Here is a 27,830-nt window from a genome sequence, read left to right as displayed (position 1 = left end):
AATTCAAACAGCATCAAACTTTATTGAATAAAACATCCTAAATCTTAAAATAGGAATGAATAACACATTTAAATATCAAAAAGAGTACAGATGGACAAAATACTTTTTATATATCTATAAAACAATCCTTAAATAGTTTTCATTTTGAAGTAGCTTTTAAGGTTTAAAACAGAAAAATACAGAATGGCTTCATTTTATATAAAAAGCCCCTTTTCAAAAGGTATTAAACCTCTAAAGGCACTGCAATGCAAAAGAACTTTATGAATACATTCATTTGGAGACATATATTGTCTGATGAAACATAATTTGCTGATAATACAACACAACAGCCCAACAGAGACATTTTGGCATACCAGGAAACAACACCTTTAAATAAATAATGTAAAAACAGAAAAACTTTGGCGCAAGTCTCTATGTCTGCTCAATATACCTTCAAAAAAAAAAAACCTTACAAAAGAGAGAAAACCCTGCTTGCCTGCTCAGATTGTAAGAAATATATTATTTATTGCGCAGTTTTATTTGCTTCAGGAAAAAAAATCCTGACTAAGGTTGTGGGAGAGAAGTCTCAATAAATATTGGATTTCTTGCAACCTACAGCAGTGTGCAGGATTCTTCCCTTTTCTTATTATTTCTTGTGTTCAGTTCAACTGTCTGCAACCATTCAGGTGTATGAAGGCTGTTTGTTTATTGTCCAATAAAACAATAAAGACCTTCTTTCAGATTTTGAGATTTAAAGTAATATTGCTTAAAATACTAAACTCTCGACCAGTGAAACCTGGGAAAACCTTCAAAACATTGTGCAAACTTTCAATGAATAACTTGTCTGATCTAGACTGGACATGATTTATATCCCACTGAGATGTCGCTGAGATCTTTAAGATGTTTTGAGGAAGGGCTTCACATTTAAGCCAAATGTCTTTGAAAGTTAAAACAAGGCACACTAATGTCCTGGTGTAGTCCAAGTCATTTAGGATTGTCTCTGGTGCAGTGAGCCACAGCTCTTTTAAGAATTCAAGTTTCTTTATTGAAGAACACACTTTTCCTTATTGCTGTATTTTCTACGTCTTGCCTCCAGACCTCTCTCCAGTCTCTCATCCTCCTCCAAAGCCCTGCACATACAAAATACATTCAGTGCATGAGTATGTAAAGTCTAATTTGCAGTGCAACAAAACACACTGTGACTAGACTCACCCTCTCTCTTTTGCATCCATGTCTCTGACCAGCTCGTCCCGCTTGTTGACCAGTGACACCAGTTCCTGCAGCAGTAGCTGTTCTCTGTGCTGTTGGGCCTGAGTTTTCTGCCAGTCTGATGGATGCAATATGGATATTAGTGATATGATTGTACAGTGATGAAATACTGATAACTACAGCTTCCGCCATAGAGGAAACAGCAAGGTAAAAGTTAAAAGCATTAATAGACCAATATAAGTGCCAAGCTTATCTCTGGCAGAATCCAAATTAACATTGGTATTAATTAAATTTGGAACCTGCACACCTTTCACTTTTTTGTTTGTTTTAGGAGTACAATCTGAATTTACATGACAAATGAAAATATGGAATGTGTAGAATACAGATGCACAATATATCGGTAGCATACAGGCTGATATTAGACAACTGAATAATTTACTATGTTTATTATTTTTACATTTATATTACCTTTGCTGCTCGAGTTATGCTTTAAAAACACTACTTTAATAACAATACTTATTAACAGATAACACGGCTTACCTTCAGTAGCCATCATGGCTCTAAGCTCTCGAGTTAGCAGCTCAAATCTTCTTTCTAAATCCTGCTCTTCTTGCCTGCAAGAATAACATCATAAATATTTATTGATGCGGCTGACAGTGTGCACTGATTGTGTCTTACATATCAACACATACAGCAGCTCCAGATGGTCTTGTCTCCTGATCAGAGCATTCTTCTTGTTGACCAGAGTGAACCATTCCTGAATCAGCTTCTCTTCTTCATCTTTATCACTTCCTGTTAAAGAGATAATGTGGTATATCATGCTGTATTTCAAGAGTTAATTTGAAATCAGCTTCATTCTCTCCTTCCCTCCATATGAGTGTTTTTTTTACCCGTCTCCATGAGCTTTCGGAGTCTTTTCTCCATGACTGCAGCTCTGCTGTCTATGTGCTTCTGTTCGGTTTCCAGGGCCTGAAGTTCACTCAGCACATACTGATTGGTGTCCTGCAGACACTGGCCAGGAAGTACCACAGGGAGACATACATAAAACCAGACAAGAGCAATACAGACAAAGAAAGGAAAAGACAGCGAAAAGGAATGAAGATTAAGCGAAAGAGAGATGGATAGAGCCAGATACAGAGAATAAAAAGACCAACATTGATAAGACAGAAGCAGATAATGACGTACAAAGATAATGGAGAGGAGAGGAAAGGACAGGCTTGATTTAACTAAAAGATTTATAAAAAAAGGAAATTAAACATGGAATGGTAAGAGCTTGCGAGTCAGGGGCTGGATTCTGAAAATTCTTTTAAAGAATGAAGTAGTTCATAAGAATGTTTTTGCAATTCTGGAAATTCTGGATTCTGAATTCCTTTTTTTTTCTTAAGCAGAAAATGACAGGCTTTGGCGTTATTTGATGGGTATAGGCAAAGTTTCACTGATGAAATGTTAAGATATGTTTTTGGGAATACAAAATATTCATAACCTTAATCTTAAATTAGAAAACAGGGAAAAAATAGCAGTTTTATTCTTAAGAATGATTCACAAATCTGGCCCAAGAATTAGAGAATTATGATGATTATTGTAAACTCAGAAAGATATTTTCAAAATATATTGCAAAATTTGCATAAAGTGCAAATTTTGTTTTAATTTGTTTACTTTGAGGATTATCCAAAAACTTGATGAAAGACAAAACAATCCAGTTGTCTCAAATACTGAGGGCATACTGACCACTGTCTCATTATCTGCTGATTTAACATCTTGGTTTGCTTCCTGAGGTTCTGCAAACACATTAAATGGCAAAAAAAAGTTTAAATCACAGTGTAAAATACCAAATCTTTCCAATTTCAATTATTTTTTTTAGATATTAGGAAGCTGTTGAGGAAGGTTACCAGTTTCAGTACTTTCTCTGGCAGCTGTTGAGCCATTAGTTCCTTCAGCTGTCAGCTCACCTTTATCTGACTGTTGGAGGTTAGTAGAGAAAAGACTATTAGATCAAATATTAACACACATAAATGCACGCAAAGGGCAAATTTGATGTCTTTTACCTCGTTTGGCTGCTCCTTTGAATCAGTCTCATCCATGGATTCGCTCTTCAGTCGCGACCGCCTTTTCTTCACCAGATCTGCATCTCGTATGTGGCCAAATCCTGATCTGGAAGCCACTGAGTTTGATCGTGGCGGGGCCACAGGAGTCTGCGCTCCTCCCTCTGTCTCCTTACTGCCCATCTCTTCCACCTTTCCTGCACGTTTAGTCCGAGGTGGAGGAACAAGAGCTCCGTTTGGCTTAGCCACAGTGTCACTTCCCTCTTCTCCCAGTGAGTCCTTGCTGTTACTGTCTCCTGACAGAGCTCCAGCTTGGATTCTCTCTGCACAGAATTTGGCTGCTGCTTGTACATCTGGCCCTTGGTTTGGCCTGGCTACAGCATAGCTGGACTGACTGTTGTTCTGCTCTATCTGTAACACACTCAGCTCCTGCCCAGTGAAGTGTGCACGGATTTGGCACAAGTACGTCATGACAATCAAACGATCTGGCACAGAGAGAAGCACCATGTCTGAGGGCTCCAGCAGACGAGAGATTCCCAGTGATGCAAACCCATCAAAAGCCTAAAAGAGAAGCAAAAAAGTGGGAGCACAAATGATAAGGTTTGAGTTTATAGTTAAAAAATGTCTTTATGTGGAACATCTGCTTAAACCAAACTTACAGCTTTGTTATTTTGCTTTATGTTGTGAGGTTCCAATGCATCAAAGTCACTGAAAAACAACAAATAAGTCAATACACAATAAAGATTTATTTTATGATTAATTCAAATTATTATTATCATATTATGAACAACAATAAGCTATAAATGTACAATACTGAAATTCTAAATGATGTCTAAATAAATATATATGAATAAAATACTTTTATTTTATTTATTTCTTTGCAATTATTTGAGGTACCACAACATTATAATGTAAAGTATGAACAATCGCTTTTTTTTTTTTTACAATTTTGCTAAATATTACATTTAACAGTATAATTAAAATATTATTTAAAAAAGATTTTAGGAGAGTGATGGCAAAGGTAAATTAAACAAAAAATGATCAAAATGAAAATATTATTCATTAAATGATATGGCACTGACACAATGTGTATCACTAATTTGTTTGTACTTGAAGCAAATAATTTTTTTTTAGGCTTGTGCATATAAATTGAATCATACTAAGAAATAATGAGTTTGCTTTGAGCTAGGATTGAAGGACATAAATCAGAAACTCACATTATCTCAGGGTTGAAGTGATGTAAGATGGCACAGAATGCCAGGCCGTTACGCCAAGAGGTGCTGAAGTTTGTGATTTTTACTCCCTTATAGTTTTTAGTGATGTCTTGACACCACTCCAGCAAGGACTGACTGGAGGTCACCAAACCAGGACTGGGCAGTGGACTGGCAAACTGTATAGTGACAAATGGAAAGACAAACAAAACACAGTTAGACAGCATTTAGAAAAAGTGATAAACAGTCTACATTTTTACAGGTACTTTACATATAAGACAAATTCCACATACATCCCATCCAGGCACTGCTGAACCGTCTTTAATGGATTCATCCATTGTTTTTACTATTGAAAGGTCCATTGGTGGTGGAAATATTTTCTTTTTACTGCGCATTGGAGGCATAGTCACATGGGATGAGTCTGCAGTGGTCTGGCCGTTAACCTGCATGCTGCCTGGGCTCCTAGATGGCGTCTCACTCCCTTTAGCCTCTGGGGTTACATCAGAGGACTCTTTTTCCTGGGGATGACCAGACCTTTAAAAAGGACAGAAACTGTTAGAAATACTGACATGACTTACAAATTTTGCCCTGTTATTATAAATACACAATTTCTCATCATTAATTTTGTTTCACATGGTTTTGAATTTAAATGTCAAATTCAGTGTTAAAGTGAAAATGAAATAGTTCTGCTATGGCTTCCCGTTCTGCAATGCTTAGGACATTTTGGGTTGATTTGAGGTTAATGAAAGACATGCAAATACTATTATACACAGTGTTATTACACTACTGCTCAGAAGTTGTAAGATGTTACATATACATATAGATATGTAAGATTTTAAAGAAATTAATACTTTTATTCAGCAATTAAGTTGATCAAAATTGACAGTAAACACTCATGACAGTATTCATTAAAAAGAAGTCATAAACAAATAATTCTTTAAAAAAATGCTGTTCTTTTGAACTTTCTATACGTCAAAGAATCCTGAAAGAAAAAACATACCACAGTTTCCAGCAGCACAAATGTTTTTAGCATTGATAATAATAAGAAATGTTTCTCGAGCACCAAATCAGCATATTAGAAAGATTGGAGTAATGGCTGCTAAAAACTCTGCTTTGCCATCACAGGAATAAAATACATTTTAAAATCCAACAAATTCAGCCCTGATTTGACTTTTTTCAAAAACATTAATTAATCTTACCAACCCCAAACTTTTGAACGGTAGTGTAAATTGTGCACAGAGGTGTAAAATTTAAGGCATCACACTTTAAAGCTGTAGATGACGTTCCAGACTTTAAGTCAAACAATATAATATGGCAAAATACAATTGAATTTTAGACTTTACACCCCACTCAGACTTACAGTTCATCAGGCACTGGAGATGGTGGTCTATCCTGCTCTATTTGAGCCTCTTCACTTCTATCAATACTTAATTCTGGTTCTTCCTTGTTCTCAGTTTCAGCTTCTGTTTCTGTGTTCTCTGTCTGGTTTGTGGGCTTAACAGCTGGTGTATCTTGGCACTCCGTTTCAGCTCCCATACATTCCAGCTGAATATTTTGTTCTTGCTTGTTTAACTGGACATTATCATCTAAAACAGAATTTCTAGCATTAGCTTCTCTGTGGCTATCATCTATCTTAAAGCTCTCCAGTGGCACAGAGGGAGTCTGAGACTGACTGATGTCAAACTTCTCATCTATCTGCTCTGGAGAAATCACTGACAGTGGAGGTCTGAGTGTTTTTGTAATCTCAGTCTGATCTAAATTTGGCCTCATCTCATCCACGGGTGGTTTCATGCTAGACTTTAGTTGCATGGGAGGAGATGGAGGAAGTTCAAAATCAGTCTCGCAGGGGATCAAACGTTTTTTAGAGTGTGGAGCAGGAGCTGACGGCTGTGTCGTCTCTTCTTCAGCCATCTGACGAATCTTTGCTAACAGAACGCTCTCCTCCGAGAGGTCATCATCCTTTAGACTGGAACTTTCTGTACTTTTTGAGGGCTCACGGTGTCTTTCGAGTTTAGGAGAAGGAAATGGCCACGGGACCACTGAGCTCCTTGGAGAAATGTCCTTCCCGGAAACAACATTCTCATCAACGTTTATATCTTTCGGTCTTTCTGTGGCTGCTACAATAATAATTTCTGATGCCTTGGTGATAACTGGGCTGCTCTCTTTTTCCATCTCAACTTTTGAAGTGTTGTTTATACACATGGTTATGGTATTGTCTCCCTCTAGTGGTGACAAGTTATTCTCACTTGTATCTTTTGCAACATCTTCACATATCTCAACAGTCTTTACAGCTGCTGTCTCTATAGTTAAACATGAAGGAGCGGTTCCTTGTTCATCACATTGTGGAACCACGTGCCTTTTAGCAGCTGCAGAGCTACTATTTTGATTGATGGTATCAGGGCCGACTTCCTGTAAAGGCACTGGGGGTGGTGACTGCATACTCTTGTCTTGACATGATGGGAGAACTTTGCTAGCAGGTTGGGAAATAGTTTCCGTTGGTGTAGTGTCTTTTAAAATAGATCCAGATTCTGGTGGAAAGGCAGTCTGAGGTGATTCCGGTTTTTGTATGGCTGTGAAATCTCTTGGTGATATTGGCGGTATTGAGGGTTCCTCTTGTCTATGGGAAATGGGACACCAGAACATGAGATCAAAATGTTGCACCTTTCCAATTGGGTTATTATAGCGTGCAAAGGCTTTTTGTTAAAAACGCAATCAAGTTAAAATGGGACAATCAGTTCCAGCACAGGGATACAAACAGCAGCATTAGCCCACAGTCACCGTGTTTTCTACTAACAATTTTTGCAAGCTTGCAGCAGCAGTTGCAAAATAGACAAAAAAGCTTGAAGTTGCTGTTTAGTCCTTTTTGAAAAACCACAGAGAGCCCAGAATCAGTACAACAGGAACCAACACAATTTGTTTCATGCTCATAGTATACACACACTACCTCTCAAATATTTGGGTTTGGTAAGATAAAAAAACAAACAAAGAAGAAAGTCACTTATGGTCACAAAGCTGCATTTATTTGATCAAAAATTATTAGAATTCAAAATAACATACGCAGATGCAATTTATTACTGTGATGGGAAAGCTGAATTTTCTGCATCATTACTCCAGTCTTCAGTGCCACATGACCCTTCAAAAAATCAATCACATACGCTGATTTGGCGATCAAGAGACATTTTGTTTCTGACATCATAACTACCTTGACCCTTTCTTTTGTCCAATTTAATGTATCCTTGCTGATTAAAAGTACTAATAAGTACTAATTGACTTGACCCCAAACTTTTGAATGGTAGTGTGTCCCATCACTTAGAAGTCTAGTTGCGCTGTTGAAAAACGCTGTTGAAAAAAAAAAAAATATGCTGGTTGCTTTTCAACAGGGCGGCCATAGGAAACAGGACACATTAAATGCACTGCTTGATGTCAAATGCAGACTCCACCAGCCCTTGTCACAGACACATACAAATAACATAATGCATCGGCTAGAATGCTCGAATGTCAGCCAGACGGAACATTGCCAAAATCGTGCCGTTCGTGTAAAGATGGTCATAAAAATGAGAGGCAGTGCAGGCAGAGGTGATGTCCCATGCACTTACCCTCCATCCATATATAGCTCAGCAGACCACACTGTTCCTAAGTCTTCCTGACCCAGTTCAAACCAGCTCCTCGTGAACCCTCCGACTCCGCCATAGTCCTTAAATCTGCAGCTGTTATCTTGGCAGGCTGGAGTTCTTCATGTCCATTTCTTTTTGGGCTTTTGTGCATTTCCTCAAAGTCTACATTGGTCACCATACCATCTGTTTCCACAGAGCTGAGGTTTTGCTCCTCTTTCTTTGCAGTTATGTCTTCTTCTTCCTCCAGAGGTAAGCACGGCTCTGCATTCTTCTCTTCATTTGATAGCACACTCTCAGACTTCAATTCCACCATCATGCATTTGTCATTTCTTATTGGTGTCAGTATTCGGTTTTGCTCATTTGCTGCTTTCTGTTTAGAAGGGCTTCCTTTATCTTGGGTCTTGAAATTCATAGATCCGCTTTGAGTTTCTCTGGCTGCCAGTTTCAAACACTCTACTAGGCTCATGGCTACAGGCTCAGAGGTCTGAATATCTATCTGTAACTCGCCAGAAGGTAACAAATCCTGGATTATTGATTCCTGAGGCTCATTGTCAGTTGGATGCTCAATTTTGGTGTCAGAGAAGGCCTCGGGAGGGAGAATTTCAACCATAGATTCATTGTGATCATCCAAAACTGTGTCATCTTGAACATCTGCTTCTGTTGTGCTTGGCTGCTGTAGTATTGATGTCATGGTCTCATAACTAAAGAATGAGGACATTTAAATATGATTACATTACATCATGATAAAACAAATTCTTTCCATTCGCAAAAGGGCTCTTTTTGATATGACATCCATTCGTAAAATGGCTGTTTTTGAGTCACCAGCCAGTATTCAATCCAACTGGCAAGCTCCTCCTTAAGCTAAGCTTCTCATCACTACAGGACACCGTAAGTGTGGATGCAAAAGCTTCCTTGCAAGTGCACAATCACACCTAATAACAACCTTTCAGTTTTTCAGGAAAACAAAATTATAGCCATGCAGATGCCGTGGCAAGAGAAGTTCTGTGCAAGCCTCAGAATCATCCCACACTTACCCTTTATACAGAACACCGAAAATCCCCCGAATGAAGCCTACAGATACTTCTTCCTGGTTAGAAACTGAGTCATGTTCCTCTATGCAGGAGTCCACGTTTCTGTCTGTTCCTACATCAAGCTCAAGGCCAAGTTCGGTTTCTGAATAGACACTGACAGTCTTCAGGTCTTCTTTAGGTCCAGCTTCAGTTGTCCAAATAGTCTCATTGCCAGTTTGCAGCATCTTATCATCTGAATCTTCCTCTTTAGTGGTCTTCTTTTTACTGTCTTCCCTCTTGCAATCTTTGTTGGCATTTTTATCTAGTTTCTGGTGGAAATGGGACAAGGTAAAGGAATCCTCTTGCTCCTTAGACTTGATTTCTGATGTTTCTTTTCCATGTTGGCTGCCATGGACCAAAAAGTGTAAGTGACAAAAATATTCTTTGAAGATCAATGTTCTCTCGCTAACATCTCAAGTCCCAGCAACTAAAACAGATGTTTACTTTAAGTTCTAATAGAGATGCATTACAAACTCAAGCATAGTAAAAAAAAAAAAAAAAAAAAAAAAGGATTTTCAATGCTGAAATGTTAAAATATTAAAAATATCAATATATATAATTGATCAAATGTCTGGGGTTGGTAAGATTCATGATTTTTTTCAAGATTTGTTGATGAATAGAAAGTTCAAAAGAACAGCATTTATTTGAAATATATTTTTTGCAACATCATAAATGTCTTTACTCTCTTTTGATCAATTTAATGCTTCCTTGCTGAATTAAAGTAGTTCTTTCTTTCAAACAATCAGACAAAAAATCTTACAGACCCCAAAGTTTTGAACAGTGGTGTAGATATGGACAAAACCATGCAAGCCCAGATAGTCTGAAGTCCACACAAAAGTCCATGCAGTGAGGTTAACAAACCTCCTGCACTTACCCCCTATCCAGAACCTCTTTTTCTGGTATCAACTTGCCCATGCTAACACCTTCATCACTTTTTTCTTTTGTTTTCTCCTCTACCGCAGCCCATAACACACTCTCTTCCTCAAATGTGACCTTTATCTTTAAATCACTTCCATCAGACTCTGTATCCAGAGACAGGCTGGGCCTCAGAGGGTAAATTTCCTCCAGATGCACTGATGTTCTTTTGTCCTTTTCCGTTACAGCAACAGCAGGGGAGATCACAGGAAGTGGAGGCTTCATACGGACCGGTATACTGCCTTTAACAGCTTCTTTTTTCTTCTCCTTGATAGTCTCAGCTTGTTGTGGTTTAAGGACAATGGAGGGTATCGGCTGTTGGGCATCTGATTCATTTAAACTGAGATTTTCAGCATCCTTGACTCGAATAACAGCTTTTTCTTTGCTGTGAGGTAAGGAATAAGGTTTTTCACATTTTACTTACCTTGTTTTGATCAAACATGCATCTATTCAAATCATCAAAGTATGACTTGTTGAAACTCTCTCTCTTACTGACACATAAGAGTGTACAAAATCCCCAAAAGACCATTTTTAACACACTTAATTGTATGAGATGTGCAAGCATGCAAGCACTTGGTCATGGCTGAACATTTGAAACCAGCTGGCTCTTACCCTGCTTCTAAAGATTTTTTTGAGGACATTTCAGCTTTATTTTCTTCTTTTGGCATCTTGTCAGGTGTTTTGTGCTTATTTATTTCTTCATCCCTTGCTTCATCCTCCTGATCTTTAACTTTCTCTTCCAGAGAACTCCAGATTGGCACTTCTGCTTGCGCAAGTGAATGGATCTCCACACTCAGAATCAGCTCTGGTTTTGCTGTTTGACTGACTGCTGGAGTTTGTTCTGAAATGCATTTAAGGACTTTGGGCTCCAGGGGTTGGGGATGAATGGGAGGAAGCTCTTTGGGGAGATCTGATATTTGAGGGGCACCCGCTTTGAGGCTAACACTAGGCCTTTCAAGTGGAGTGAAGGCCATTTCATTTTGACTAAGAGAATGATAGGGAAGAGAAGAATGAGACAGGAAGAAAATTGTTACAGATAAAGAAATGAAAATAATTTAGTATTTAGTAAAAAAAAACTTTAGGAAGCTCATCTACAGTTTTTCTGGAGAATGATGTTGATGATGTAATTCTACAGAAGTGCAATTTTGTGGTTGGGGAAGAAGATATAACCTATCTATTCATACTGAGGTGAGTTAGTATATTTAAAATGTGTTATCTCTAAAAATGTGTTATCTAGAACTGCTCATAACGCCAAAGTGAGTTTTATGTGCCTAAGTATTCAAATGAACTCCATTAGAAGACAGATAAGGGTTTACTGAAACAGGAAGTGACCCAAAAGAGGAAAGTTCCAGTTTGCCACAATTTGGGAGTGTAATAGTACCACGCGAGCAGCACACTCACCTTTCCTGGATAGTTAAACTCTTGTCGAGATGATCCTTATGGGACTGTTTCTCTCTAAAACTACTGTTGGATTTAGATTCAAGGACTTCTTCCACCCCCACTTGGCTTTTTTCCCTGGGAAGATCTATAGGTTCTTGCTTTAGAGGTGATGAGCTGGATAAAATGTTGGGGATACTGTGTTCTGTAGGGTTAACCACAGTTGAGGCAAATTTCTTGATTATCTTGTCCTCATCCGACTTGTTGAGGTCGGCACAAAGCAAAGCACCCTTCGTGTCCTGTACGTTCGGTTCCTCTTTTGGAGAAACTTCCCCTGCTGATTCAATTTTTGTGTTTTTTGGTTGCTTAAGTAAGGCGCCATCGGTTATTGAAAAGGTTTGAACCAGGCTAGACTGCATTGGTTGTTCAATGTCAATTTTGAGTGGTTCTTTCTCAGGGCGTTTGCCAACAGTAACATCTTGAGAGGTTATGATCACTTTATCGAAATCGGCCACTTTAAAATCTGGCTCTTCCTCAGCCAATGGTGGTTTCTCTGCAATAAAATCTAGATTTTTCTTCATATGAGTGGAAACTACTGATGGGGGAGCTGTTGTTGATGGAGCTGAGAATGGGTGTGGAGGAGGGACATTCCCAATGTCCAGTTCCTCCACAGGCTCTACTCCAGATGACTTGCCAACAGGCCCAAGACTGGGGGACAAAGATACTTGGTGTCAAAGGTGGCAAAAAATGGGGTGATATGCCAAAGCATGGCAGTATTTGGCAAGATTAGATGCAGCATTTCCTTAGAGACAGCACTTTGTGCCACAGCGATGTTAGTGGCGAGTAAACAGGACAAACCAGATAGATGCAGAATTGAAGTGGTGAGGGAAAGCAATAAAGAGTTTAAACATTTGCACAGTGTAAACTGACAGCTGGTGCAGGCAAATGTCATGGTCTGTTTAAAATAGGCTTATCACAAGGTCATGCATTTCCCTATTGTTATTAAGGAACAGTTTTTCTCATTAAAAGAGTTATATTTGGATTTGTGTCTATATGAATTCTAAAACACATTCATAAAGAAACACACAAAGTACTAAATGCTGAATATACCTCTGCAAATCAGACCGCAGAGGTGATATTACATTTTTAAAATTTAATGATTTAGTAATTGATGTTAGTAAATTATGCTCGATGCCAGAACAACTAATAATTTTTAAGTGCTCACCTTTTTACAGCCATGGCAGGTTGGAGCTCTTTTCTTTCAGTGCTGATGGTTTCAGGTTGATGGAGGGAGGAAGGAGATTGTTGATTAGCAATGCTAATGCTGCAGACAGTCCGAGAAGAGCGATGCTGCTCTGTTTTGGGCTCTGAGTTCTTTAGTTCTTCAGCAAGTAAATCTGTTGAACATAACAGCAAACTGAATTAAAATGAGTAAAAGCTAATCAGTCTTAATCTATTTTACTTTCAATTATTTTCAGGTCATTTACTTCATTAATGACACAAGTGAAGAATACTTATTCACCTTGTAGAAACGGGTTTGTTTGATCCTCCTCTGTAAGTGTGTTGAGCTCCCTGGGTATCTCTGAAAAACAGTTAATATACAATCATTTTAAAATCATTTTTATTAATGTATAATGGGTTTTATTCAGTTTTGATTACTAAATTCATCTTTAAAGACAAATTTTAATTTGAAATGACACGAGTGACCGAGGTTTTCATAGAGTTTTATGCAAATAAGCAGCAGTATCTGGAGAGAGATTTTGGACCGATGAGAGTTCCCTGTGGGTGGGACTATCCAGCACGACATGACCGACGTAAATTAAAGCAAATAACAAAATATAGTCTAATACTGTATATAGTCTAACATAATCTAGTCAACTGTAGTGGTCGCTAGTTACGACACAACCTATTAATTATAGATGTGATTTAATCGCAAAATAAGTCTCCTAATACATCATAACTGTTAGACCTATCACCAATCACACTGGTTCTTATTACTGCATCTTTTAATGCAAGCTATAGGCAGTTAATACCTGAGCGAGTAGAAGAAGACTGAGTTGAACAGCAGGGAGCAGCTGTGTGGGCATCAGTGGTTGACAGTGCAAGAGCAGGGGTAGAGGAAGAGACAGCTGCTGGGGTAAAAGAGGCAGGTAGGGGTTTGCTAACGGGGTAAGAGACAGGGACAGAGGGAGGTAGAGGTGGCTTGGGGAGTTGACTAGAAGTGCAAGATGTTTCGCACAGAGCTTCAAGATCTGGTCTGCTCAGCAAAGGAACAGGGGTCACAGATTCATTTAGAGGGACACTGAAGAAGGGAGATGTAGAAACATCCATCGTCTGTTCATTTAGCTGTGTAGATACTGTGAGGAAAAGACATGCACACATGCATGTATATATTTCAGAAACATATGTTTACATATGAAATATATTTACATATAATATAAATTATATGAATATTAATATATACATGCTAATACATGTAAATATTTTCAAAATATATACTGTATGTGTATTTATATATACAAAATAAATATACACAGTAGACACACATATATTATGTAAACAAATTTTTTTATTTGGGATGCGATTAATCATTTGACAAAACTAATGTATATAAAAGAAGTAAAACATGCAATGGAAGTATTAGAATTTGAGATAAAGTAACAGGCATTACTTGATCAAGTGTTAAAATATTTATTGTGAAGTTTTTAAAAATTTAAGCAAATATTGATTTTAACATCAGAGCAGGGGCTTTCCAAGATTTTCAAAGACAACCAAATATGATGATCCCTTGCGAGGGACCCTTCCTAAAATATAAAGGCAGCCTTATACTATTAAAGAAAAATATTAATTTATGATATCATGTGATATTAACCAGACAAAACTGTAAAAATACTAAATGAAATGATTGTTTTAAAAAATCTAATAATTGGCTTTTCTATTATACGACACTAAAGCTAATTATTTTTAGTTTTTAATAATTTTTTGCAGATGAGTTTTTTCTTAATGTTAAAAAATGAATGCTGTCATTTTTTATTTTTATGATTTCTAAACAGTCTTTAGAAAGCAGGATTAAACATATTACATTTATTTCAGTAATATGAAATTTAAATTTGAACAAAATGTTCAGTATATTTGATTAATATCTTGCATTTGTTAACTGTACTTTAGTATTGCTGCTTCTACTGTTTACGTGCAATCTGGAGGATTTCTCAATACCTGGCACAGTGCCAGCAGATGGCCGCTTAAGTGTGTCAGAGAGAGAGAGGGAAGAAGTTTTGGGCTCGAGGAGGGGGACAGGAGTGGGGGATACAGGGCGAGCACTGGGGACAATCTTTGGCTTAAAAACATTGGTGCGAGGTGCTCCAAAAGAATCTGAGACAGAAGTGCAATGACACAAAAAAGGACGCAGACCATGTGGAAGAAGAAGATTAGTCAGAGATGCAGGAAAAGTAAGAACAAGAGAGACAGTGGCTAAGAGGAAATGAATCTCACTTCTCCCAAAGCAATCTTAAAGATGCAAATCAGGCTAACATACCATTCCTATTAGAATTATAAGAAACATACTTTGAATTACATGTAGACTTTAAATGTTTAGGAATCATTAGTCTGTACCTTTCAGGAGCACAGTGGGAGGAGAGGGAGAGTGAGAGAAGAAGGGATCGGAAGGAGAAGAAGGAGAAGCCCGAGGGAGTTTGAGCAGAGGATAGTCAGGGGTCACGGGACCCTCCAGAGGGGCCTCGGAGCCTGACAGTCTTCTTTGAAAGGACACAGGAGCTGGACACAATCACAGTAGGAAAAATAGACAGTGAAACTAGACAAGAAGTCCAGGCTTTGTTGAGAAATACACAGATGCATAAGCACATTAACAATGGTAATTGTTTGTCTGGGTGAGGTTTGTAAAGAATATTTGCATGGACCTTCTGTGATAAAACTCATCCATGTGGATTGCAATGAATTCACACTGCAGCTAAAAATGACGGTCACTCTTCTTTGGTCTTCTTAAGAAACTTTTCAACAGTGTGTATGTGGCCATAGTGATTTTCAGTTCTCAATTTTCGGAAATAATTTATTTTACGCCACATACCCACATAACAGCCCTACAGCACATCATATGATCAAAGAGATTTTCAAAACAACATTTTGGCCAAACCCTCCATGTAAACACAGAGGTGATGACTCAGACGGGAATGAAATCACAACCACATCCCTTGTGTTTGTCAAAAAACAGTAGGTCACTTAGCCAGAACTTGCTACAGGGTAACAAGAGAAAAATACAGATAAAATCACAGACTAGCACCGGTAAATGTGGAAATGACATCACTTCCATCAAGTGAGATCACATTTCAAGTGAAACAATTACCATTTGGGTAGGGCTTTAAAGAAAAGTAAGACTAACAACATGCTGAAGTCATTAAAAAACACTACCTTTCAAAAGTTTGGGGTCAAGAAGAATTTTTTTAATGTTTCTGAAATATGTCTCAAGTTTATGCTCACCAATACTGCATTTAATTAAAATTCAGAAATATTGTTACAATTTAATATAACTGTTTTGTATTTGCATATTTTGAATAAAATGTCATTTATTTCTGTGATGGCGAAGCATTCTAATTTGCTGATTTGCTGCTCAAGAAACATTTCTTTTAATACTGAAAACAGCTGTGCTGCTAATATTTTTGAAGAAACTGTGATACAGAATTCTTTGATGAATAGAAAATAAGGCATTTATTTGAAATAGAAATATTTATAAAAGTCTTTACTATTACTTTTGATCAATTAAATGCATCTTGCTGAATAAAATATTTAATTTCTTTGAAACAATCTCTCTGACCATAAACTTTTTAATGGTAGTGTAGCTGAGATTGGGATTTTATACGAAAAGAGGAACTTAAACCTCTGTTTGAAGGCTGTGCACACTGTTGCCACAGAAGCAGTATAACAGTTTATACAAATAACTGTAGTCAAGTAGGAATGCCAACTAGATACCAAATGGTATTGCTGACTTCCAGCGGTTTAATTTAAGTCTACCTGTAATACCTGAGCCAGGGGACGGCTGGAAGATTTTGGGCAATGCTGGAGGGAGCAAACCAGAAGCATTTTGCTCTGTGTGGGAGTCAGGTGGAGCCTGTGGCTGGGAAATGGGTGGTGGACGTGGTGGTCTGGAGCGGGCAGGTGAGGGCATAGTGCGAGGGGTTGGACTGGGTGGGGTGGGTAAAGGTGGACGTGATGTCAGGTCAGGGTTATGAACAGTGCCAGGCACTGGGCGTGAGAGGACACCACCAGCAGGCCTGTCCTTACCACTGACTGAGGTTAAGATGGAGAAAAATGATGGGAGAAGGACAGCAAAAGAAAGAAAGAGCAAAGGGAAAGGGATGAAGCAAAAGAGAAAGACAGAAGAGAGAGAAAGGTCAGGAATGTATCATGAAAGATGAGGTTGCAGCTTCATAAAAGACATTTAAAGGGTTATTTCACCCCCCAAAAAATTCACTTTTGAAAATCATTATTTTCTCACCCTCATGTTATTCCAATTCCAATATTTTTGCGGAATTTGTGATAAATTTTTTCAAGAATTGAATTGAATGCACCCTAGCTGAATAAAATTATTAATTTCTTTTACAAAATCGACACGGCAGTGTTCATTAATTTCTTTAGTTTTGAGAATTTGAATGTAAAGCCTAAAGTATTATTTTGCCACTATTTAAGTAATGCAAATTGTCTTTCCAGTTACATTTCCAGTACTTTTTGGTAATAATTATGCATTGTTATAAAATGATCTAATTAAATTGAATCGAAACCCAATTTCAGATTTAACATGAATTAACGAATCGTAACTGAATTGTTGTCGGAACTGAACTATTCACACCCCTACTGGCCACTATGTTTTGTTAGGAAAAGTTATATGAAAACGTTTTAAAATTCCATTTGGTTTGTAAAAATAACATAAGGATGAGAAATAATGATTTTTGGAGGGGTGAGCTCCTCCCTTTAAATTATAATTAAATAGTTCAAAGAAATTCATGATGAAATGCAAGTCAAAGCGATGCAGGACAAAGGATGAAGGTGATAATCATATGCAACAAAACCACATCAGTGAAAATTCATAATCCTGAAACATTTTAGTAAGATGTCATGTAAAGGAAATAATTAATTGGATGTAGATTCATAAGAAGTTCAATTCTAAGGAAAAAGCTATGAAAATGATAAGTGATGTGATTAAAATGAAAAGACTGAAAAGAAGGAATATGCAAAGAACTGAGGTAAAGGTTGCTGTTACCTATTGTTGAAGGGCTCTTTAGAGATGCAGATCTCTTTTCTTGGGAGTGTGTTGGTCGAAGAGGAAGATGGGGTGCTGACAGTGAGAGAAAGAGAGAAGGAGAAGTTGTAGCATGTGAGGAAGTAAGGGTTACTATAGTTAGAGAAAAGAACCATGCATTATTAGTGATTCATGCAAGTCCTGTGTAAGTGGACAGAGGAATAAGGATGCAAAATAAAGAATACAGTAATGTGTTTTACTGTATTCTTTATAATGTAATCTATACAGTGTGCTGAGACCACTAGTGAATATGTATTTACAGTACTCTTTAGCATTTGTATAATGCTTTACAATGTTTAACGCTTCAAGTTTTTATTCCAAACAATCAGCAGGAAAATAGTGCAGAACCTAAAATACTAAAAATTCATTAACAATTATAAATTTTTGGAATCCTAAAAATTTATTTCCAAGTATAAATTAGACATTGAATCCCAGATTTTCTCATGAACAACATGTTTTGATTGTCTTTTTTTAAATACCTTGTACTGCAGTACTGAGATTAACACCGGTACTAGATCTTTTATCCTCTTCTTCATCACTCTCATTAAAGTCATCTAGGTTCCCAATATCCGTTGGCTTTACACTCATCAGACTGGCAAGACTTTGCATGTCCTCGTCCCTATGGAGGAAAATAATTTGTCAAGAGGTACAGGTACACGACTTCATTGAAAATGCTCTGAAAACTTTACTGTGTGAGTAATGTATTTGTCTTCATTCCCAGTCAGTCAGCCAATTTAGAGCTTGCCAGACTGTGATATGCTTTCCATTTTCATGCCTAAGAGACACCTAATTTTACTTTATTCTAAGCCTGTGTGTTTATTTCTGGGTGATAAGTGTTATTGTATCAACCATTATGGGCTGTTGGCTTTATTTAAATCAATACATGTTTAGTTTTAGAGGCTCATGAACAGGTTAACTGATATATGTTCTAATGGAAATTAGACACAAAAATCTATTATTCTAATGCTCTACAATTATGCTCAAAAGCTCAAATGGCATTATTTTAGATGCTCAGGCTGTGATTTGAGAGTTCGCTGTATTGTTTTGGAAAATTCTGGTCTGCTTCTTGACCTGCACATGTCAGGGAAGAAACCCTCCCCAGTGTTGAACAGCAAACCCCTGACCAGAGAGGCAGCCACTTCTCTTTTTAGATTCAAAATGCACATTGCACTACAAATATTTGTAACTGAAATCAAGTTTAGGTGCAGTCACAAAATTAAACTCGCTGTAGTCACATTAACAAATGATTAAATCTAGATAATCAAACATCACATGAAAAGTGCTATAACTTCTTGAAAAAGGGCTCCATGTGGATGACTTACGTAGCTTTCCCCTCCTTGAGGAACACACAGGATAAGGAGAGCTTCAGCGTGGCCTCCACCACCTTAACCGACAGAGGCTTCATTTTGAGCATCAGGTCCGTCTGTGAGTGTGTGGCACTGGCAAACTTCTTCATGTTCAAGTCCACAGACGCCAGAACTTTCCGACTGCCCTTTGCTGTCTCCTGTAGAACATCAGAGAAGGTCAATGCAGTTTAATTTAACTAGTAGAATAAACAAACTTCATTCTTTTCTTTTAACACATTGTGTTTTTTTGTTTCATTTTCCTACAGTAAAATAATTTTAAATAATTTAAAGAATTTTTTTACATAAACCATATATGTATTATTAATAAAAACATTCAAAGAAATTTCACCTTGATTTGAATAAACTCACATTCTCAATGAAAAATGTCCACTCTTTGTCTTCAAACTCATCCGCATGTGGGTCCTGTCAAACAAAATCATGATTCAAATGTACTGACAAAAATTATAGTTCAGCATCTATCAGTTAGTATCCTTAAAAAGCTGTGTATTGCATATATATTTAATTAATGCAATATACTCTATATACTGTATAGCTAATAATAATCTGTGATAGGTGTCCTACCCTGTATAGTGTGACGGTAATGTCCACATTCTCAGGTACAGGCCACACCACCATTCCCCTGTAGGGGTTTTTGATGCCTGGCTGCCATGAATGAAGCTGATGAGAAAATAAAAGATAATGTCAGTCATAATAATCCATATTGTACAGCAGTTGTAATCATTGTAAGCACTTGTAAATCACATATTGTTATACAGTACATGATCATTTAAAATGTCAGTACACTGTTCAGACTGAAACCTTCCTGGACATAGTCATAAACTAAATTACACTAGCTTTCAAACACTTGCAAATAATTTTCTGAAAATTATCTGAAAAAACAAAAACAAATCTGGATTAAATTTGAATCATTAATTAAAACATGAATGAATCTAAAATAATATTAGTCAAAATATTTTATTTGACAATTACCTTCGAACAAATGCGTCTGTTCCTCCGTGTCCACACCACTCTCAGTTTGTCTGGTTGCCTATAAAATTATTTAAAAAACGAGTTGAGTGGGAGCTTAGGCTTGGTCCTTTAATTACTATTGATGAAGACATCTACATTGACTCTTTCTGTGTTTGCTTAAAATATCTGGATATAAATAAACGCCTATACAAACTGATCTTGAAAGAGCTACTGTGGCATTTCTGGTGTGTGTGTCTCCAAAAAGCTACAGGCAGTGTAACAGATCTTGTGATCTTGTCTCCCAGTGTTACCCCAAGGCAGAAAGGAATCAATAAATGCTGCCAACTGTTTCAAACCCCACACAAAACAAGAGAACATGATGCAAGGCCTTGTATACAAAATAAATACAAACTGGAGAAACCTCTTGTTCACAAACAAGCACACAAGATCAAATAATCGATTGAGAAACTTTCTGTCTTGCAAGATAACCAAGTTTTAATTTGGTGTCTACTGGAACATGTGGAATCAATTACTTTTACTGCCCTGCATTGCTACCTGTGCTATGTAAAAACATTACAGAAACAAAGTTTTTAAAGAGTTCTTGTTTGTTTATTGAGGGCACAGCACCATACAGACCTAGACAAGCATTATATCTGATATCCAGAACACTATGATGATATACCCAGCAAAAATGCAAATCAATGTGCAGCTTCAAACAAATAAATGGAAATCACCTTTACCAGGTTTGCAATTTACATTTATGCATTTGGTTCCTAAATAAACTTGCCATTTAATAGTGAATTGTTGAAGTGAGCCCATTTTACACCTCTGAGCTGTTCAGTCAGTGTCCTGCTCGCTGCATTAAGAATTGGAGGAAACTCAGCAGGGTCACATGACCACGCTGAGTTTGGCTCACAGCACAAGGGGTGTTGGTCTCTGATCTCCAGACCACAAGGCTCACTGTGTTTACAAACAGCTGTTCACATTTAATAATGGCAGCTTATTATTTTGTGATATAAAAGCTGTCATTAAGTTTACACAAACACTGAAGGAAACAAAACATTTTTTTTACATTTTATATTAAAGTGTGGGTGTATATATATATTTTAAAATGTTTTTGAAAGAAGTCTCTTATGCTGACCAAAGCTGCATTTAATCAAAATACTGTAAAAACAGTAATATTGCTAAATATTATTACAATTTAGTTTAAATGTTTTCTATTTTAATACATTTTAAAAGCTGTTTTCTTCCCCAGCAGCCATCACTACACTCCAAAAAAACACACAAAACTAAATAAATCATTCAAAACACAAATTTCATTACTCTTATTCTGTTCAAATTATATTCACAGTTGAAAATAGCTTCATATTTCCGTTGAAACCATGAGAATTATTTCAGGAGTTCAAATGAACAGTATTTATTTGAAAGAAAAATCTTTTGTAACATTATAAACATCTTTAGTGCCTCTTTTGAGCAATTTAATGCATCCTTAACCAAAGTATTCATGTCTTTCAAAAAATAAACTGAAATAATAATAATAATACTTAACACATAACGGACTCTCAAACAGTGGTATATTTACTCTCTCATGATGTACCATTTTCTACATGAAACACAAAATTATGTTTCACTCTGGTCAGCACACAGAGCTACTACATAGCTTCAGAACATTTGGAATATGAGCAAATGAGTCTCATGAACCACTTTTATGATACTTTTATGGTAAATAAATAGTATCCCTTTAAACACATCAAAATGATTCTTAATGAATGGGTCCTTCAGTGATGTTCACACTGATGTTTGCAAAGGTAAACTTAATATGTGTGTCAGCAGCAACATGAACGCCTGCACAAAGAGAAGCAAGACCCAGCTCTTACTCAGGTTACAGCTAGTAATAGCAACAGGGCAGAAGGGTCTAAAAGGATAAATTAGGAGGAGAAGAGAGGGCCGTGGGTAGAGTGTGGATGGATGTAAAAATAGACTGCCAGCCTGGCTGGAAAAATGAGTCCTTTATCTTTAATTTTCATTCTAAAATGCAGTCCTTATTTTTTCATGTCACTTTGACACGTGAAACAAATGTCACAGATAAACACACACATGCTCACACACACAGTTCAAGTTATATTACCCTATCAGAAGCTCAACCGCTGTGTCATCTTTCAGCTGTCTAATATCTCCAGCTTACACCCTTCTCAGCTATGGCGTAACATCAACAGACTTTGACCCACTAGCAGTATATGAAAATCACAGCTTAACTGTAAATCATCTCACAAGATGATTCGCACAAGATCTGACGTGTTTACAGAAATGCACATTCTTTTGTTTCTTTCTCCTTTTGAAACACTGTAACTGCTCTATTGCTTTTAAAAAGTCATACTACAATACACATGTTTAGGTCAGCAAAAGAAACAAGAGGACATTCTTTCCTCATAGTGTTGCAAGAGAATCTAGGACTTTCCACATCAGCCAAAAGCTCATTAGGTGATAACAACAATTACAACTGCTCAGGTTTACTATTAACCTAACCTTTCTTTCCAACAACAATGTTGAAAGGTTAAATATGTATTAGTATTAAATAATATAGAATGCATAATATACAAAATGTAGAATTGCTGAAATATAAATAATTTACATCAACAGTAAAATGATGCAGGCTGTCTATGATGGAAATAAATCTCAGATAGTGCTTAACACTAATAGGCAAAAATTACTATGAGCATTTCATTTTCTCCTACAAGCCATTGCATAATGGAGGGTTGCTTCATTTACCAGGCCATGACTTGTTCAGAGAATAGTGCCAATAGTCAATATCACCAAAATGATGAAAACCTCCAGTTTAAATTTATCTTCTGCACTGTGAAATATTTATATTATTTCTATAATATATTGTATATATTGTGTGTACACTGTGTATAGTGGGTATTCTGTATCTTATATTGTCTAATACAGTCTGTCACTACATTACTGCAATGTTGGTGACCGATGTATCCAAGATTTCTACTCACTGTAGCACTTGTGTGTACTAACGATAAAGTGATTTGTCAGATCAGATCATTCAGACTAAAGTTCTTCTGATCATGCTTTCTTTGATCAAAGATAAGGACAGATAGATAAAGGCACGTGTCAGTAATGAATGTGAGGAAAGAAACACTCCCTGTTAGTGTCAACAGCTGTCTCTTGATCAAGACACAGGACAGAGAGTCTCTGTCAGACAGCAATAATTCAATTACTGAATCCTCTCATCTTAACATTGTGTTTACATGGAAAGTTTGAACTTTTAGGGGGAAGAATGAAATTGAAATTGAAAATGAAAATAAATGAAATACATAGCATAAAACATCATTTGACTTGTAACGTGTTAAAAACAGCAGTAAAGTATTTTATGAAGTATGTCATGTTCCTGGATATTTAAGGGTGAAGTAATGAGCGAAGCTCTCACATATAATACATGAATAAATCATAAACCGAACAATTACAACACCTAAACAGAAAGGAAAAACAATACCACCCAGTTTAAAACACGGAAACAATATATATATATATATATATATATATATATATATATATATATATATATATATATATTATATATATATATATATATATATGCCGTCGACAGAATAAACAGTGTATAGGAGTCAGGTAAATAGCAGCAGCACTTAATTCTGCTTAGGTGAGTATGATGGATGTTCATAATATCTTCAGTGTTGACAGCACGAGTGATGGAGGCGGAAGTGGGGGGGTGTTACTGTCAACGTTCTCCATTATATTTCAAATACATCCCTAAAATCGACTGCTGTGTTAATTGTTCTATTCACAGTCATTTACAAAAACAGCGCTACAATAAAACAAGATACAGTGTGTGAGCATGGTGCTGTTTCAGTCAGAAGAACCGCCCTTCAGCACTGCGTATTTAGGAAGCACACGCGTTATAACGGAAAAGAAATCATAACTTACCATTTCTTTGTACATTCCAGAACAAGTTCTTGATACGAAGCCACGAACTGAAATTTAGTGGCCTTTTTGCCAACTCTTTGTAATCTTTTCCACACTGAAGTCATTCTTCTGTAGAAAATGCAGTATCCGCGAATGAAATCAGGCGCATGGAAATTGTATTTTTACAGTCCCGCCGGTGGACAAAAAGTATAAAGTCCTCAAATAGATGGCTGTCAAGTGGCTCGTGAAGTGAAATGTTCCTGCTGAGGAGCACGAGCTGCACCTCATGCAGCTCAGTGCCACCGAACTGTCGCCATCGAGTAAAGACCATTTACGGAAACTACTGCATCACGTTACACACCAGCGCGAGAGACTCTCTGTGTATTGAAATTAGTTGCCTTGGTGCAAAAACAAAAAACAAAACAACAACATTTGTGCGTAAAGAATCTAGAGACTTGATCGTTTTTATGTTATGGAGCTTCACGCGATACGAAATGCTTCTAAAAAGCAGCTGTCTGACAGTGAACTGATGAAAGTGGATGTAGAAGTGCAAGAGTAGGTGGGAAGGGTTATGCAAACACGCCTATGATGCAGCAGTATGCAAACTCCCTCACTGTATTCAGTACAGTACTAAAGGTACTGTTGACATGACAGTTCAGGAGTTACATCCAGTCAGCTAGGGGTCAAAAGAGGATGCACTTTATAATTATGCATCAAAATAATTATCATATTTTGGTTGCAAAATTACAGATAGGCTAGAGTTTAAAAAGTTCCATTTTGGGAAAAGCAGCTTAAAACAAGCTCAATTAATGGGCAATTATTTGCAATACAGTTGACCAGGTGGCACTACAAAATAAACACCCTTTGTTGGGTTTGCAAAAGGACGTAAAATCTAAATTGTGGATTTGTGAAATGCCCAATAAGTAAAATTATTAGTAAAATTGGTCTATGTGACTCTAGAATAATCCCACGGTATGAGCATATTTATCTTATATGTATATTTATATTCATATTAAGGTTACAATGACAATCTGATGAACGTAACCTTCAACATGGTTCTGTGGACTACCATAGACTTTTGTGCAATAGGAAAAATGCTTCAAACTAAAACATTATGCACATTCAGAGCTTGGGCCCTGTGTTCAGTGCATTTATCAACATAATGTTCTGGAGCAGTAATGCGGGGCCGTCCAGTCCTTGATCACAGTGGATATTTTTAGTGGACATTGGCAAGGGGATTTTTCAAGTTACACAGGATCTATTTCAGATGGCTGAGAGCGAGGGGTAAACGGACAGAAGCAGCTGGAGGGATGGATGTGTGTGGTGCCCACTTGTGTGGGTTATGGGGGAGTACAAACGTTTGGCTCATCTGATGATCTAGAATCCAAATCGGTGACCCTCTTAGTCATATTCCTATGGGACACTAACCTCTTCCTGTCTGGTGTTGCCACTCACTGCTAACCCCATTATAATCATGTATTTATAAAAAACATTATATAGCATATCTTCAAATATAGGCCTATTAAATATATATTATTTTTTAGAAATACAAAAACTCTTTGATGTAATATATTGTACCTTATAGGGCATTTCAGAAAAGCTAGGCACAGGTGTTTATTGACGTGTGGAACTAACTAGCAGTTGTTTGTTTCGAGATTTGTTGAATACAGTTTGCAGTCTAATTTCAGGTGTGCAAATATAAGCTAGTTCATGTAAAACTTACAAACAGACTTAACTTGGAAACAGTGATTTGTGGTTATGACTATGAGTTTCCAAATCAGGCCCCTCCCTTCACTGGAGATCACAGGCTGAGTTTGTATAAGGGTAAGACATGAGCTCACTCGTAATACATGCTTACTCACTAGGTGGATCAAGAAATTCCTCATCTTTATGAAGACGTGCCACACCACTTTAGGGTACACAAGGCATAAAAAAAACAAGAGCCTCATTTATTACTGAAAAACATGATGATGAAATATTGTTCAACTACAACAGCATACACTATAGGCCTGCTGTTCAAAAGTTTGAAAAAGCTTGGAATTTGAAAGAAATTAAAAGTTTTATTTAGCAAGGACACATTGAATTGATAAAAAAGAATGCTGAAAAAATCAGTAATAACAAATGTTTCTTGAGCAGCAAATCAGCATTTTAGAATGATTTCTGAAGGATCATGTGACACTGAAGAGTGGAGTGATGATGCCGAAAATTCAGTTTTGCAATCATAGGACTAAATAATATTTTTAAATATAGTAAAATACAAAAGTTATTTAAAGTTGTAATAACATTTGACAATATTACTGTTTACACTGTATTTTTAATCAAATGAATGCAGATTTGGTGAGCAAAAGAGATTTCTTTTTTAGAAAAAAAATCTGAGAAGTAGTGTAATTCAGATCCAAAAAAGGGTCTTTTGAATAAAAGTCTTCCAAACCCTAATAAATTAACTTTAGAAAGATGGGAATGACTTTTAAAAATGTTTAGTTAAAAAACAGAGTATAAAAATGATAATTTCTGCCATAATATTTATCAAAGGGCAGAAAATGCATATTTTTGTGTCATTTATTGAAAAGATACATGACCTTTAGTTTGAGTTTACTTTTAATAGACATACCACGTATCCAACAATATCTTGTACATCTGTGCTGTATTTATAGAGGCATGGGAGAGCTTTCTAGAGGAACGCCACATCCTTCACCACTTAATCACTCCATCATACCAAATATGCCCACTTTATCACACTGTAAGAAAAATGGTCTCACTGAAGAAACAGTATGCAATGTGCAAAGTACAGCGGGAGTGTTTCAATGAGTCAAGAGCAAGGTTTTGACACATGAGTGGTGCTTGTGGCATAATGACAAATGCTCAGTGCTGCCCAGAGCTTTGTTTCCTGTGTCTACCTGCAAAGACTCAAACAGAAGACTATTAAGTCAAGAGCACCAGACGGAAACATTTAATAACCATCTGCTTTTCTTTGGAGGACACACTCTGACAGCAGCTGCAGTGAGCATGGAGATCCTGACCTCCCCGAATGGCAGAGTTTAGACATTGTGGTTCATCCACCTACTCAACTTCAATAACCAAAGTCAGAGTTTCAACCAAGGTTATGGTACAGTATATTCCACTGAGTTACACAATTAGTAAACTTATATATACATACATACAGACTTGATAAAATAATTTCAGGCACGCAAATACCAGCTAGCAGAAAATTTAGTAAAAAGTATATTAAATAGAATTAAACTAAACTTTAAATTGCTATAGTATGTTGCTTTATATTAATTGCTCTAGACTTGTATATAAACTTCATAAAACCTAAAGCAGAGTGTAATGACAGGCCATGCAGTCACTGTAGCTGTAATTATAGTATTGGTGGGAAGAGTTTTTAGTAATGCCTGGCCTGTGTCTGAGATCGCTCCTCCCCCCTCTCCCTAATGCAAAATAAGCTAGCAGTATTACCTAATAAGCACAAGATAGCTAGAGCCATTTGTTTGTACGTACAGAGTAATAAGAGAGTAGTTCAGAAAGATTTGAACAAGCCTCAGTCCAAACATTCAAATTTAGAATAATTGTTTTAATCAGATGGCATGTATCTGGTATGACTCAAAGATAAACATTAAAGGAAAAGAATCTAGCAATCTTCTTTCACGCTAAGTGGTATCAAGATGATGAAGAGCGCAGATGTTTCCCGAACAGTTATTATGTTTACTCCAATACTCCAGGCATCATGATTCAAAACAACATCCGTTTAGAAAGTTTAGAAAGGAAATGAGTGCCACCTAATGGCTGATTTGATCATATCTGCACTGGACAGCTGTTTTGAACATCTTGAGCACTTATTTTGAGACAGCAAAA

General features: G+C 36.8%; 1 protein-coding gene across 15 annotated transcripts; it reads right to left on the bottom strand.

Annotated features, from left to right (window-relative positions):
• Positions 1–2: 2 nt before the first annotated feature.
• On the bottom strand, positions 3–24,540 carry ehbp1l1b (EH domain binding protein 1-like 1b). 15 transcript variants are annotated; one of them, XM_042732602.1, is made up of 29 exons: positions 24,000–24,540; positions 20,064–20,121; positions 19,656–19,751; positions 19,443–19,496; positions 19,050–19,231; positions 18,207–18,346; positions 17,689–17,763; positions 16,452–16,718; positions 15,030–15,191; positions 14,634–14,789; positions 13,451–13,774; positions 12,940–12,999; positions 12,643–12,814; positions 11,442–12,125; positions 10,653–11,024; positions 10,000–10,425; positions 9,090–9,470; positions 5,802–7,058; positions 4,735–4,975; positions 4,448–4,620; positions 3,890–3,938; positions 3,234–3,791; positions 3,078–3,147; positions 2,917–2,966; positions 2,079–2,199; positions 1,881–1,980; positions 1,729–1,802; positions 1,192–1,306; positions 3–1,109 (listed from the first exon to the last, which is right to left on the bottom strand). In XM_042732602.1, exons 1-29 carry the CDS (start codon positions 24,101–24,103, stop codon positions 1,022–1,024), a joined length of 6,609 nt encoding a protein of 2,202 aa, XP_042588536.1. In that variant the 5' UTR covers positions 24,104–24,540; the 3' UTR covers positions 3–1,021. The 15 variants fall into 15 exon arrangements, with proteins under 15 accessions (XP_042588536.1, XP_042588537.1, XP_042588540.1 ...); XM_042732603.1 differs by having other exon boundaries at positions 2,079–2,190; XM_042732606.1 differs by lacking the exon at positions 9,090–9,470 and having other exon boundaries at positions 24,000–24,539.
• Positions 24,541–27,830: the final 3,290 nt, after the last annotated feature.

The sequence above is a fragment of the Cyprinus carpio genome, chromosome B10, assembly GCF_018340385.1.
Source record: "Cyprinus carpio isolate SPL01 chromosome B10, ASM1834038v1, whole genome shotgun sequence".
NCBI classification, from domain to species: Eukaryota; Metazoa; Chordata; class Actinopteri; order Cypriniformes; family Cyprinidae; genus Cyprinus; species Cyprinus carpio.
The sequence above is the reverse complement of the archived record's forward strand: the minus strand, read 5'-3'. Positions and strand labels throughout refer to the sequence as shown.